Source organism: Hyalella azteca, unplaced genomic scaffold (genome assembly GCF_000764305.2).
Source record: "Hyalella azteca isolate HAZT.00-mixed unplaced genomic scaffold, Hazt_2.0.2 contig6269, whole genome shotgun sequence".
Lineage (NCBI taxonomy): Eukaryota > Metazoa > Arthropoda > Malacostraca > Amphipoda > Hyalellidae > Hyalella > Hyalella azteca.
This window is the reverse complement of record NW_025936434.1, coordinates 97,496-111,824: the sequence shown is the minus strand read 5'-3', so window position 1 is coordinate 111,824 and position 14,329 is coordinate 97,496. Positions and strand designations below refer to the sequence as shown.

General features: G+C 43.9%; 1 protein-coding gene across 1 annotated transcript in view; it reads right to left on the bottom strand.

The window, feature by feature from the left end:
- Nucleotides 1–243: 243 nt before the first annotated feature.
- LOC108682863 (nuclear pore complex protein Nup93) overlaps nt 244–14,329 on the bottom strand; it is a 38,908-nt gene continuing 24,822 nt past the window's right edge. The window contains exons 12-24 of the mRNA XM_047880788.1: nt 13,019–13,154; nt 11,599–11,662; nt 10,906–11,011; nt 10,223–10,343; nt 8,259–8,305; nt 7,811–7,955; nt 7,228–7,351; nt 5,488–5,638; nt 4,730–4,822; nt 2,579–2,736; nt 2,185–2,302; nt 1,565–1,741; nt 244–840 (exon numbers count right to left, since the gene is read on the bottom strand). Of these exons, the coding sequence (XP_047736744.1) occupies nt 730–840; nt 1,565–1,741; nt 2,185–2,302; nt 2,579–2,736; nt 4,730–4,822; nt 5,488–5,638; nt 7,228–7,351; nt 7,811–7,955; nt 8,259–8,305; nt 10,223–10,343; nt 10,906–11,011; nt 11,599–11,662; nt 13,019–13,154 (1,551 nt within the window). The 3' untranslated portion in view covers nt 244–729. The remainder of the gene's footprint in view (nt 841–1,564; nt 1,742–2,184; nt 2,303–2,578; nt 2,737–4,729; nt 4,823–5,487; nt 5,639–7,227; nt 7,352–7,810; nt 7,956–8,258; nt 8,306–10,222; nt 10,344–10,905; nt 11,012–11,598; nt 11,663–13,018; nt 13,155–14,329) is intronic.

Below are 14,329 nucleotides of genomic sequence, written 5' to 3'. Positions count from 1 at the left end.
ACAAGTTTGAAAATTACTCTACTTTTGCAGCTCTTGTTCATTGAATTCGCTTATTAATAATCGTGTCTCATCAGCAAGCTGGTCCGACATTATTTATGACTCAGGAGCCAGTTTTTGAACTCTATTAAGAACAGAGCTCAGTTCGTTTTTAGAAGAGCTTATTTGCTCATAATGTTCACGTAATTCAATCAATAAATAATTTCTCGTTCAAAGAATAATCAGAGCGTAATGAAAAGATAGACAGTATAAAATTAATTTATTTACCTTCCATTCAACGAATGTGTGACAAAAATACCAATGCTTGAGATTTAAACCAAATGCTTTATGCTTAAGATGAATGACCCCACTAATGTCATAAAAAATGTCATAAGAACCCAAGAGTTCGGACGTCGTGAGCTTCAGTCGTCAACGAACTGAAACAACTGCAAAGCAGGAGGAGGGAAACGGCCCGCACCGCGCACGCTAGGGCACTAACAAATAACTCTGAACACATTTATACTCTTATTCTCTTATATTTGGCGCAGAATAAAAAGGTTAGTTTCGAAGGTCAATGCACTGGTGAAGGGGGAGATCGTGCACCAATCTCTCTTCCGTAGATGGAAATTCCGTCTTTGGAAATCGAGACTCAGGCAAGGCCGGGTCCTGCCACTGGTGCGTCGACGATAACCTCAATGGTGGTTAGTTGACGAGGGCATTGATGAAGGTCAGGGTCACTTGATGATGGTGAGGTCAGTTGATGAGGGCCTCGAGCTGCACGAGGCGGGCGTTGATGTGGGCGTGTAGACGCAGAGGTATTAGCCCAGCGAAGGTCACCACGGCTCGCGCCTGGCGTCGGAGGTGCTGAGGGGAGTGAAGGCATTAACATGCATGAAACGTCAACAAAAAAATATGCATAGCAAAAACGGGAGACAAAAAATGAAGCGGGAGTCAATGTGTTCGCAGTCGCTCCCTATCAACATTTGTCACCGGGAGTTCGCCGCAACTCTTCGGTATTGCCAGTTGCCTGAAGCTCCACGGCCAAACACCGGTAACCATCTTGCTAGAAGAAAGCTCTGAATAAATTTACTATCCAGTTCAATCGCTGGTATATTATTGCACTTGGTTTCTATTCAACAAAACTTCGGTTCACGCGGGTGAAATGTTGATTTTATTACAGAAAATGACAGTTAAAAAGCGTCATGTTCAAGATTTGCAAGCCCAGACATTCATGATCAATAAGCAGCTTAATAAAGCTATTAAAGCCCAGCCACAAGATCTAGAGCAGAAATACAAGATCTCCAATGAGTCAACAAAGCGAGATGAGTTCACGTAGAACCTCACTGTAGTGCAGCGGGGCACGACCTGACTCACTACCACTCAGACCTCACCTCGCACTGCGTCGCTGTTACTGAAGCAAGGTTGCACTATAATGCTACAGAGGCGGTTACGCCGGACGTGTCTGTACAATTTCACTTTCGGTACATACTTAAAATATGCGCAAGAAATTAATTAACGAACTCTGGTAATAAAACTACTGATAATAGTGAATGATCACTATCGTTCACAATATAGTGACGTAGTTTACCTGCGTGGAGGAAGCGCCGGAGGTGGTGGTTGAGTATAGGTGGTGGGTGGCGGTGATGGCGGCCAACAGCAGCGGCGGGATGACAGTCTTTACGTCGGCGGAGACAGCGGCCAGACCTGCCACTCTCGCCTCCACCTCATCCGGGTCCAGGGCGATCAGCTGCAGCCGCCGCACTACCTGCAATGGTACCGTCTGTCAGTGTCACCAGCTGCCAGTTTCGTCACCGAGACGAGGCACTTGATTCTCAATGTAAAGCGACTAACGAAAAAACTCAGAAATGAGTGAGACTTGTCCAAAAAGCGATCCACTTTTTACCCTCGCGTACGTTACCCAGTTGTCAGGGACAAGGGCGTATAAGTACTACTTGTATTAAGGGTGACGCAATTTTTTGAGTGCACAACTAGTATCTTGATCCTAAACATGAGAAGATGAGGTCGTCACTGAGATAGAAGAACTCGTACACGTAGTAAACAACTCAGGAGTAACCGCATTAATCTCAATATTTTGTTTACCTGCTGCATGAGCTATCAAGTTTGAGTCGTATTATTAAAATCATCTAAGTAAACGTAACGGCGTTTAAATATTTTTGATAGTACGACGCGTCAAGATGGGTAACTCACCTCGAGGGCGTCATGGTAGCGCTGCGCATGGTAGAGGTCGAAGACCGTGGAGAGGTCCAGCAGCAGGTGCAGCGTTGCAGCCGACTGTACCGAGGCTGTGTGTCCCTGGGATCGGTACCTGCGTACAGTTACGCTACTTATTACAGTCCATACACCTGACACCTGCATACTCGGTACTTAGTACAGTCCATACACCTGCATACAGTCCCGGTACTCGGTACAGGCAATGCACTTCGTTATCGATTGTTATCCGATATTTGTCCAATCTCAATGATAAGATTTGCCCTCTCAATTAATGTATTTCACTTCAAAACTTTATTTTACATCATCCACGTCTTTTCTATCTTGCTGATTATTATATTCTGCTCCATTGAAAAAATGCTAGAAGCACCACCTGAGCCCGATGGTGCAAGCCAGCTCCAGGATGCGCTCACGGTCGCTACCAGAACCAGCTGTCGGCGGGATGGTGGGGGTCGTCGTGGTTGTGGGTTGGTTCAGATGTACCACCTGGGACAGCAGTTTGCACAGCAGGCTTATCACCTTCTCGTGTTTCTGAAAAAAAAATTACTTTTAGTCCACTGGGTTTCACGCTTCAGCTCAATTGCAAGAAATGTAGGTAGATTATTTGATTGCCTAATAGCTAGGTAATCATCCCAAAAATTTAAAAGCAATGGAAATGCCACAAAATTCATCATTTTTCAACAGAACCGTTACGTCAACTAGCCTCGTTGTCACAATTATGATGAATTCTATTAGAATTTTCTTAACTATTGAATTTCCGGTTAGATGTGTATGAACCAAATTGCCTTCTCTATTAGTCATTAAGTTTTATAATATTTAATGTATGCCGGTACAGATGTCTGCTACGTTCACCAGCATCACATCTGAAGGAGGATTTTTGCAGGGATATCTAATGCCTCGTCAGCGCTCAAATAAGATAAAGTCGAAATATGTCTCCCGAAAAGTCTTTAGAAAAATTCAATTCAATTGCACAACAACCATTTTACAAACAATGATGTAGTGAAGAACAGATGATTAGCGGCAATATGGTAAAACAAAATTAGTTCTTCTGAAGGAAGTTCTTCATGGACGTGTTGCACACTACATAATAACACCTTAACTGTATAATGACTGGAAACTTTTTGCGCTCGATATTTTATGATGCTTCTAAACGTTCTAAGTATAAATTTGTTCTTTGTGTTACACTTGCACGGCACATATATCAAACGAAACAATTGGCGAACGATTGGTTCCTACAATAACTTGTCAAATTGCATTCAGTATAGAAGACCACGAAAACATGGAGTGATAGTAAAGACAATGAGAGCGGCTGTTGAATGCTGATATCGAAGCTTATTTGGAGTTGAAAATAGCACGAAGTTTTGAACAAGTAAATGGACTTGCACGATTCTCTTCGACACGTCCATTAATTGCCATGTCGATTTCAATTCATATCATTATTGAATTCAACTGTCATTTGGATTGAATAGCCAGTTATGTATAGAACACTTGCTCAGGCGAGAACTCCTCAGTTCTCAGTTTCCTCTCAATTCTTCCCTTATTATAACCATTCGAACATCCCACGGGACAAAAAATAGTGAAAAGCTGCAATTTACCTCTTCCCTTCTTCCCGCATTCTACTGGGTCCTGTCTCGTTTAACGGACAACGATAAACTAAATCTAAATATTCTAAAAACTCTAATGATAAACAGCAGCTCATCAATGGACAGTTGATGTGCACCCAAACAAAATAATCTTAACAAATTAGTAAAAAATCTAAATATTCTAAAAACTCTAATGATAAACAGCAGCTCATCAATGGACAGTTGATGTACACACAAACAAAATAATCTTAACAAATTAGTAAATTTGAAGAGCGACATCAGCGCCCAACAGAGAACTCAAGGCCTGGACAAACAGGCTAGCACCCAGCAGACCACAAGGTCTGGACGAACACGCTAGCACCCAACAGACCACAAGGTCTGGACAAACACGATAGCACCCAACAGACCACAAGGTCTGGACAAACACGCTAGCACCCAGCAGACCACAAGGTCTGGACAAACACGCTAGCACCCAACATAGACCACAAGGTCTGGACAAACACGCTAGCGCCCAATAGAGAACACAAGGCCTGGACAAACAGACTGGCGCTCAACAGACCACAAGGTCTGGACAAACACGCTAGCGCCCAACACAGACCACAAAGTCAGGACAAACAGGCTGGCGCCCAACAGGGAACACAAGGTCTGGACGAACACGCTAGCACCCAACAGACCACAAGGTCTGGACAAACACGCTAGCACCCAACATAGACCACAAGGTCTGGACAAACAGGCTAGCACCCAACATAGACCACAAGGTGTGGACAAACAGGCTGGCGCCCAACAGAGACCACAAAGTCTGGACAAACAGGCTAGCACCCAACATAGACCACTAGGTCTGGACAAACAGGCTAGCACCCAACATAGACCACAAGGTCTGGACAAAAGGCTAACGCTCAACAGAGACCACAAAGCAGGGCACGTCGCCCCCAGTGCCCCACCTTGGCCAGGTCGTAGAGTCGCACGGCGTCCTCGTGCAGGCCGCGCTGCTCGCAGTCCTGAGCCACCGCCTCCGTCAGCTCATCAACGTCAACCTAAATATAATATATGTCCACTTCATTCATATAATATAGATTTTTATGCATTATATTATATAAATTAGAAGTGCATGGCGCTATGACAATAAGAGGCATATGCTGCAGCAGCCATGACAACAAGAAGCATACGCTGCAGCTGCCATGACAACAAGAAGTGTATGCTGCAGCTGCCACAACAACAAGAAGCGTACGCTGCAGCTGCCATGACAACAAGAAGCATACGCTGCAGCTGCCATGACAAGAAGAAGCATACGCTGCAGCTGCCACGACAACAAGAAGTGTACGCTGCAGCTGCCACAACAACAAGAAGCGTACGCTGCAGCTGCCATGACAACAAGAAGCATACGCTGCAGCTGCCATGACAAGAAGAAGCATACGCTGCAGCTGCCATGACAACAAGAAGTGTATGCTGCAGCTGCCACAACAACAAGAAGCGTACGCTGCAGCTGCCATGACAAGAAGAAGCATACGCTGCAGCTGCCATGACAACAAGAAGCGTACGCTGCAGCTGCCATGACAACAAGAAGCATACTCTGCAGCTGCCATGACAACAAGAAGCATGCGCTGCAGCTGCCACGACAACAAGAAGTGTACGCTGCAGCTGCCATGACAAGAAGAAGCATACAGGTCAGTAGCCATATCAGTCATGACTATAGCCATGCCTTGAAGTGGTCCAGCAGGCCCGGGCTGCGGGTGCAGGTTGTGCCGTCGTCGCGCTGCTCCCCCAGCAGGAGGTCGAAGAGGCGTGACGACAGCGCCAGCTCCCGCACGCACTGCAGCATCACGTCCTCTCCACGGGGGGTCTTGAGGCCTCTGCATGAATGAGTGGTGATGAATTGTAAGTAGGGTGGGTAGAGTACTTAACTAGGTAGTGGCAGATAGAGTACTTAACGAGGTGGTGGCAGGTAGAGTACATAATGTAGTAGTAGCAGTTAAAGTACTTAACGAGGTAGTGGCAGGTAGAGTACTTAACGAAGTGGTGACAGGTAAAGTACTTAACGAGGTAGTGGTAGGTAGAGAACTTAATGAGGTGGTGACAGGTAAAGTACTTAACGAGGTAGAAGTAGGTAGAGAACTTAATGAGGTGGTGACAGGTAAAGTATTTAACGAGGTAGTGGTAGGTAGAGAACTTAATGAGGTGATGACAGGTAAAGTACTTAACGCGGTAGTGGCAGGTAGAAAACTTAACGAGGAAGTGGCAGGTAGAGTACCTAAAGAGGTAGAGGCAGGTAGAGTACCTGAGAAGGTAGTGGCAGGTAGAGTACCTGAAGAGGTAGAGGCAGGTAGAGTACCTGAGAAGGTAGAGGCAGGTAGAGTACCTGAAGAGGTAGAGGCAGGTAGAGTACCNTACTCGCCGCTGGTAGTGTTGCAGGGGAGGTCGATCTGGGATTGTGCCCTGGAAAACGTCCAGTTGTCTCTTGAAGGTCTCCAGGGTGAACTCCCCCTCTCTTAGATCCATTGGTAGAACGTTGAACAGCCTTGGCCCTGCCATGGAAAGTGATCCTTCCGGCAGGGATTGAAATCTGACTGCGGATCTGTTACGCAGGGGAGGGATCTTGCACAGTCTCCCCATACTCTCGTTTTGATATGTCTTAATCCTAAAGGTCACGCTCTCGAAGCTTGGCCTCTGCCAGTTTCTGCAAAGTTTGGCCTCTGGAGTACTTAATGAGGTAGTGGCAGGTAGAGTACTTAACGAGGTAGGGGCAAGTAGAGTACTTAACGAGGTAGAGGCAGGTACAGTACCTGAGGAGGTAGAGGCAGGTAGAATATTTGAGGAGGTAGTAACAGGTAGAGTACCTGAGGAGGTAGTAACTAACAGGTAGAGTAACTGAAAAGGTACTAACAGGTAGAGTACCTCAGGAGGTAGAGACAGATAGAGTACTTAACGAGGTAGAGGCAGGTAGAGTACCTGAAGATGTAGAGGCAAGTAGAGTACCTAATGATGTAGAGGCAGGTANCCTCCCGGGGGTGGGAGGTCTCGAAGCGTCTCGTGTAGAGCAGCACCACACGCGACAGGTTCAGGAAGAGCACATCAGACTCCTCCGTCTCGCGCGACACTGCTTGATTGATAATTATAATTTGTACTTAGTTATTTAACTTATTTAATATTGTAAAATGATAAAAATTAAACCTTAAGAAGTTCTAATTCTGTGTACACTACATTCAAAACGACACTTTCGGTGCACTGCAGCTATACATCACAGCACAAGTACTGCACTGCATCTACTGCTATACATCACAGAACATCTACTGCACTGCAGCTACTGCTATACATCACAGAGCAGGTAGAGTACCCGAAGAGGTAGAGGCAGGTAGAGTACCTGAAGAGGTAGAGGCAGGTAGAGTACCTGAGGAGGTAGAGGCAGGTAGAGTACCTGAGGAGGTAGTAACAGGTAGAGTACCTGAGGAGGTAGAAGTAGTGCAGGGCCTCCCGGGGGTGGGAGGTCTCGAAGCGTCTTGTGTAGAGCAGCACCACACGCGGCAGGTTCAGGAAGAGCACATCAGACTCCTCCGTCTCGCGCGACACTGCATAATTAACAATTATAATTAATACTTAGTTATTTAATTTAATTATAAAATTTTCGAAACATTAAACTCTAAGAAGTTCTAGTTCTGGGCAGTGATGTGATGTATAGCTACTGCTATACATCACAGCACATCTACTGCACTGCAACTACTGCTATACATCACAGCACATCTACTGCACTGCAACTACTGCTATACATCACTCTGCTATACATCACAGCACATCTACTGCACTGCGACTACTGCTATACATCACAGCACATCTACTGCACTGCAGCTACTGCTATACATCACAGCACATCTACTGCACTGCAGCTACTGCTATACATCACAGCACATCTACTGCAGCTACTGCTATACATCACAGCACATCTACTGCAGCTACTGCACCACATCACAGCACATCTACTGCACTACATGTGCAGCATCACAACACTGCGTATGGAGGCAGCAACTGACGCAGTGGAGCAGCAGTAGACGCGGGTAGACGCAGTAGACCGGCGGTGTAGCAACAGACGGCGACGTGCACTGCGTGGTGCAGGAGGCGGTCACTGCGACGTAGGAACTCCACGGCCGCCTCGAACTGCGCCGTCAGCAGCAGCACCTGCAGTAGTGGCGCAGTGGTTAGTGGTGATGGTCAATGGCGGTCAGTAGAAGTAATGGACAAGTATGGCTACCAGCCAGCAGTGGTTGAAGGGCAGCACTATTTCCAGAACGTCAAAATCATACGTCAAACATGATCAAAAATCGAATTAAGTGCAACATAAAATATTTCAAATATATATATTACAAACCAATATAACATCTTTCAAAGTAATATATCATATTTGAAAGTATAATAATATATTTTGAAGCATAATAATATATATAAAGCAATATATTAGATTTTGTACTATCCATCACTCACGTTGGTGTAGAGCAGAGGCTGCTCGTAGGCGTTGAAGTGAGTCTCCCCTGCACACAAACATACAAATGTGTTAACTATGGCCACACATAAAAAACTGTATAGACTATACAGCAAATAACTGTGGCACAGCTAAACAGTCGTACGGTTGGGAGGGTCCTTGTAAGAGTATGTGTAAAGGCCCGTTCACACTAGGGGCAACACACTGGCATCAATCGCCTCACCGCCCCTCTGTGCAGTGTCTACGTGCGCTTCTTGTGGGCAACGAAGCGATTGACGAGCTAGCTATTCACTGCTACGTGCAAAACAAGCGCCGCCGCCGCACTCAATGGACGGCTGTCTGTGGTGTAGTGAGGTTGTTTCTGTATGCTGGTCCTTCACTATGGCAGCTAACGCCACACTTGTTTGGACTCACTCTCTAGTGGAGAGGCTAATAGATGATCTTTGTAGGGACCATGAATGCCTGTAGAGAGTTCAGTCAAAGGAGTATAAAAGTCGAAATGCAAAAGAACAAGATCTTGTGAAAATAGTTGACATATAAGAAATTTTTGTGTGCAAGTTACCATTGCTGAGGTTCACAAGAAAATTCATACGTTTCATTCGCAATTCCATAGTAAAATTAATTTCATTGCAAATGAATTCCATCATCCTGCTTCTGGATGTGTGGCATTATTTAGCAGACTGTCAAACAAGTCCCCTGGCAGTCTAGTATAATTTTGAACGTCTGATGCATTTGCAACTGATAATTATTTGAAAATGTAATTGTGTGAGCCCCATCTCTTCTTTGCAACCATTTTTTCACCCAAATACGGCGACGCCTACATCTTTTCTCAACAGCAGCACATCCGAGAACAATGGCCCAGTGCTCAAATTCGGATACATCCATCCTCACTGACGTCTTATTAACTGGCATCTAATGTTCACAGCGCGCGGTCTCGAGCTACTGCGAACAAAAACAAGTGTGAACGGTTGTGGGAGGTGAGGCGCTGCCGCAAGCGCTTGACACGCGCCTCACCGCCCATATCGTTGCCCCTTGTGTAAATAGGTCTTTAGAGTACGCGTAGAAGCACGCGGGGATGTTGGTTTGTCTCGCAAAATAAATACGCTCATTCCAAATTTATTTGTAATCACATTGTATCCATATTTTTATAGTTTTAGGGTAATAGTTATCTTGTGTTATTTTAAAATAAAGGAAACTGATTTCTAGGATCCGTAGTAAACACTTGGTCTTGTTGTGTACGGAGTCACTGGCCTAAAGTAAGCTGTGGGACCGATTGTTCATAATAAGATTGGCTAGTCAAATTTCATGAATTATTAATGTTTATTTATCAGTTACCTACACATGTGAAGGCACGTGTAAGGATACGTGTGAGGGAACGTGTGAGGGCACGTGTGAGGGCACGTGTAAGGGCACGTGTAAGGATACGTGTGAGGGCACGTACAAGGGTACGTGTGAGGGCACGTGTAAGGGTACATGTGAGGGCACGTGTGAGGGCACATGTGAGGGCACGTGTAAGGGTACATGTGAGAGCACGTACAAGGATACATGTGAGGGCACGTGTAAGGGTACATGTGAGGGCACGTGTAAGGGTACAGGTGAGGGCACGTGTAAGGGTACAGATGAGGGCACGTGTAAGGATACATGTGAAGGCACGTGTAAGGATACGTGTGAGGGAACGTGTGAGGGCACATGTGAGGGCACGTGTAAGGATACATGTGAAGGCACGTGTAAGGATACGTGTAAGGGCACATGTAAGGGCACGTGTGAGGGCACGTGTAAGGATACGTGTGAGGGCACGTGTAAGGATACGTGTGAGGGCACATGTAAGGGCACGTGTGAGGGCACGTGTAAGGATATGTGTGAGGGCACATGTAAGGATACGTGTGAGGGCACATGTAAGGGCACGTGTGAGGGCACGTGTAAGGATACATATAAGGATATGTGTGCATGAGGGCACGTGACGTACCGTACTGCTTGTACATGAGTCGCTGCAGCGCTGCCAGCGTCAAGACGTCCTGCTTGGCCCCCCCGGCGCCCCCTACAGTGGGAGTGGGGGGCACCCGCTCCCCCTCACTGCTTGTCTCCACCTGCTCGACCGTAATACAATATTAGATACAATTTTTTATTACACTATTATAACCATATGATGAGAACAGCAACATTGATGTACAAATGTTATAAATCGAATAATATATAATATATATAAATACATAAATATTGGTGTAATTCGGCAGAGGCTTTTCTTTCATGCAAGTTTGATTAAAGACCAGAGCATGTTTTTTATTAAATAATTTTCTTATTCGTTTCTTCAACGAGTCGAACAAAATTTCTTGCTGGCGCCGGGAGATCAAAAAGCAGGTTACCAAATGACATTTTAATGGAATGCGGCGTTTCGAAAATACAATTTTCATTATATATAAATTTAAGAACGAATATAAAACAAAGAAGCAACAAAGCGACAATAACACGAGTGCTTGTTCTCACCCCTCAACAGTGTCACTAAGAATATTCAACGAAGGATAACAATTGAACACAGTATATCCAACAGAGGATAACAATAGGACATGGTATATTCAACAAAGGATAACAATAGCAAATAGTATATTCAACAATAGATAACAATAGGCCTATACCAGGTGAGGCAGACACCGGGTAGGCCGTGTGAGGGGAGGCCGTGTGAGGGGACGCGGTGAGGGCTGTGAGGCGGCAAGTCATGTGAGGCAGGTCCAACCCTCGCGACCCCAGCAAGATGGACCTGAGGGAAGAAAATGGGGTTGCGGTTGAGAGTATTTCATAGCGGGTTCACCAGAACCATTAATGAGAAGACTCTCAATTCATGAAAAACCATTAACTTAATTTCTGAAATAATGAGAATTGAGAATATTCATTACTTCATGAAAACCATTAATTTACTTTATGAAATATTAATAAAAGAATAATTAATTCACGGAAACCATTAATATAATTCATGAAAACATTAATTTATAAAATATTAATAAAAGAATCATTAATTCATGGAAACCATTAATATAATTCATGAAATATTAATGAGAAGAATCATTCCCTGAACTTCACGGGTTTCTGCATGAGGAAATCGATGGGCAGGTTTAACAGCCCACGCAATTCGACCGATAGTAAGAGTGTGGGAAGGGTTAGTAAACACTCAGAGCTATCAAAACTTATCATCCAAACGGCATCTAAATATCAAATAATTACTATCAATCGATCGATCTTCCATCGCAAATTTCACTTATCCTGGCCAAGGTCCGGAACGCAACAGCCGCGATAGCCGAGGCATTGTATTGTACTATATATTAGTAAACCCTACAGGGATAAACCCACGCCAAAATGCGCCTCGTNCAGCTGCACACATCGCTGCCACCACCTGCCACATCTCCACCACACCCTGCACCACACGCAACATCATCACCAGAGTGCACGGCATTTCTAAACATCACAACGTCATTATCTGACGCACTCAGAGAAAATCATGAGATTTTGTCCGAATAGCAAAGAAGTTTCGCCCATATGTGAGTCATCTTGTCTCTGTTTGGCCGGGAAAAAGAACGATCACTACTACACGCAGCAAGTGCATACCTATTCGGACAGCATTACCCATCAATTTTTCGAGGTGCAATATAGATAAGCATGGATGGAGTTATCTTCAAACCCACACGGTCATATATACAAGAATTCGAAACGTTCGGGAAAAATCCATAGATATTTAAATTAAAAAAACTGTCATACATTATAAAAATATCCAGAATGAACACGTTCTACTTATTTTTTGAATGAGCTCGTTACCACGTTATTTTTTTTAATGGGCACGTTATTATTACTATTATTAACACGTTCTTCCCAAGTCCCGCTCAATTATTCTAGGTTTTAATTCATTGTTTCATCTGATATTAAAATTATTGCTCTCGTCGTTATTGCAGCCGTCGGGGTTAACTCAAGCGACGATAGCCGAACAACGAACGCAACGGTCATTGGAACACCACTGTTCACCAACATGACACGCGAATTATCGTCCAAAATACAGTAATTTATCGTCAGAAGTACAGTAATTTATCGCCAGAAGTACACCCAATTATCGTTTAAAATACACCAAATTATCGTCAGCAATCAGCAAATTGACGTCAGAAATAAATAAAACTAAACTATCGTCAAAAATACCGCAAATCATCGTCAAAAATGCTGGAGATTATCGTCAGAAATACAGCAAATTACTGCAATAAAACATATAAAAAAAACTTTTAAAAACCACGTTTTCTTAACGGACAAAGAAGAAAAACATTTACTCCCAAATAACATTAAAGTTATGTAAAATGTTATGTAAAACATTATGTAATGTTATATAAGAGTAAATGTTTTTCTTTTTTGTCCGTTAAGAAACGTGATTTTAAAAATTTTTTTATTTGTTTTATTTCATTGTTTTTAGTTTTGTATAACCACCAGAAAAACGAGGTTTTTAAAAATGTTTTTATATTTATTTTCTACCTTTTATTTTAGCAATTTTAGCAATTGTAAAATTTAGCGACAAAAAAAGTCAATTCCCAACCGTGAGTTTTTGGAGTTTTTTTTATTAAAAAAAAACTTTTTAAACTATTTCTGATAATCAAATCTTGTATTGTTAGGCAGCATAAGCATGCATGCCAAAATTCAAGTTCCTAAGATCTTCAGAAGTGCTCTAAATTAAGGTTTAAATTTTTGATGACAGACAGAGACGAAGCGAAACTAAGAAAAACCGTGGTAAAAATACAAGGGCCCGCAGCGGCGACCTGGTCGTGGGCGTCGACGGTGACGGCGAGGTCGCACATGGCCTGAGCGAGCCCCGCCCCTCCTGACGAAGAGCTGCGCTCTCGGTCTCCAGTTCCTCGACCACATCTTAAACATTTCTGCATCCACAGCTTCTATTAATTAAGGCTATTTGGGTTTGGGAAGAACTCGATAATAATTGCTGTGAACGACAGGAAACTCGTTCCCTCGTCCCCTAAATGACTCGATATTTCTAATTATTCACTTTTATATTCACTTTTTATGCGTTATCTGCTGGATCATTTTATCGTTCACAAAAATGTACGAGACCGCACACGTCAAGTAGTCATGTCATACACACGATAGTTGAACCTGTGTGCTGCACGACTGCTGCTGGTCGTGAGCGGAGGTAGCGGCAGCAGCAGTTAGTGATTGCTCGCTGTCAACCTAAAGTTTAGGTTAGGAAGGGTTTAGGGTTAGGACGATTTAGGGCCTAAACCAGTGGTTCCAAACTTTTTCAGGCTGAGGGCTTAGGGTTAGGACGATTTAGGGCCTAAAGCCCCAAACGGTCTTGTGCAGAGAGTTGTCCGTACCAGAGCAATATGGTAGTATCCTAGTCTGCCAGTATCGACCGTGAAATTATGATGACCGATGTTACTGTGTGCAATACTTAGTGCAATATTAAGTGTCTTGTCGAGCTTAGCGATCATTATATAGTGAAGGTCATTTTAATTAAAGAAGTTTTCTTAAACTATTTTACCTGGAGCAAATACGATCTTAATGCAAGTGCTATCAAAAAACTAGGTATTTCAAATATTATCCCTGATTTTCGACCAAGGACACGAGAACCATTGAACAGGCACGTCTCAGAATTTGTCTAGAGAGTGTAAATAAGGCACAGGATTAATGAAATAGCTCAGCCGCCTTTAAATTTCATATTCGTCCTGATGCTTGAGCTGTAAATGCTCGATCTTACCTTTACCGAGAGCAGTGATGGATAAACTGTGTGAGTGTCGGCATTTCGTGAGCACTTATTATTTATTAATTTATTATTAACTGAGAACTGATATTGCCCAACTAAGAACTTGTATCAGGATCAACCAGGGATGCTGATGGTAGTTTCCCAGTAATGGGAAACTACCATCAGCAGGTGACAAGCAACAGCATCTTGCATCAGCGTGCCCAAATGAGGGCAAATAGACGGAACACGTCCAACGTTACATCCGACGACGACTCGGAGACGGAGGACGACGAAGGCGGCGCATCAGCGTGACCGTGGACTGCGACGTCCTAAACTCATCATAAGGTCATAAGG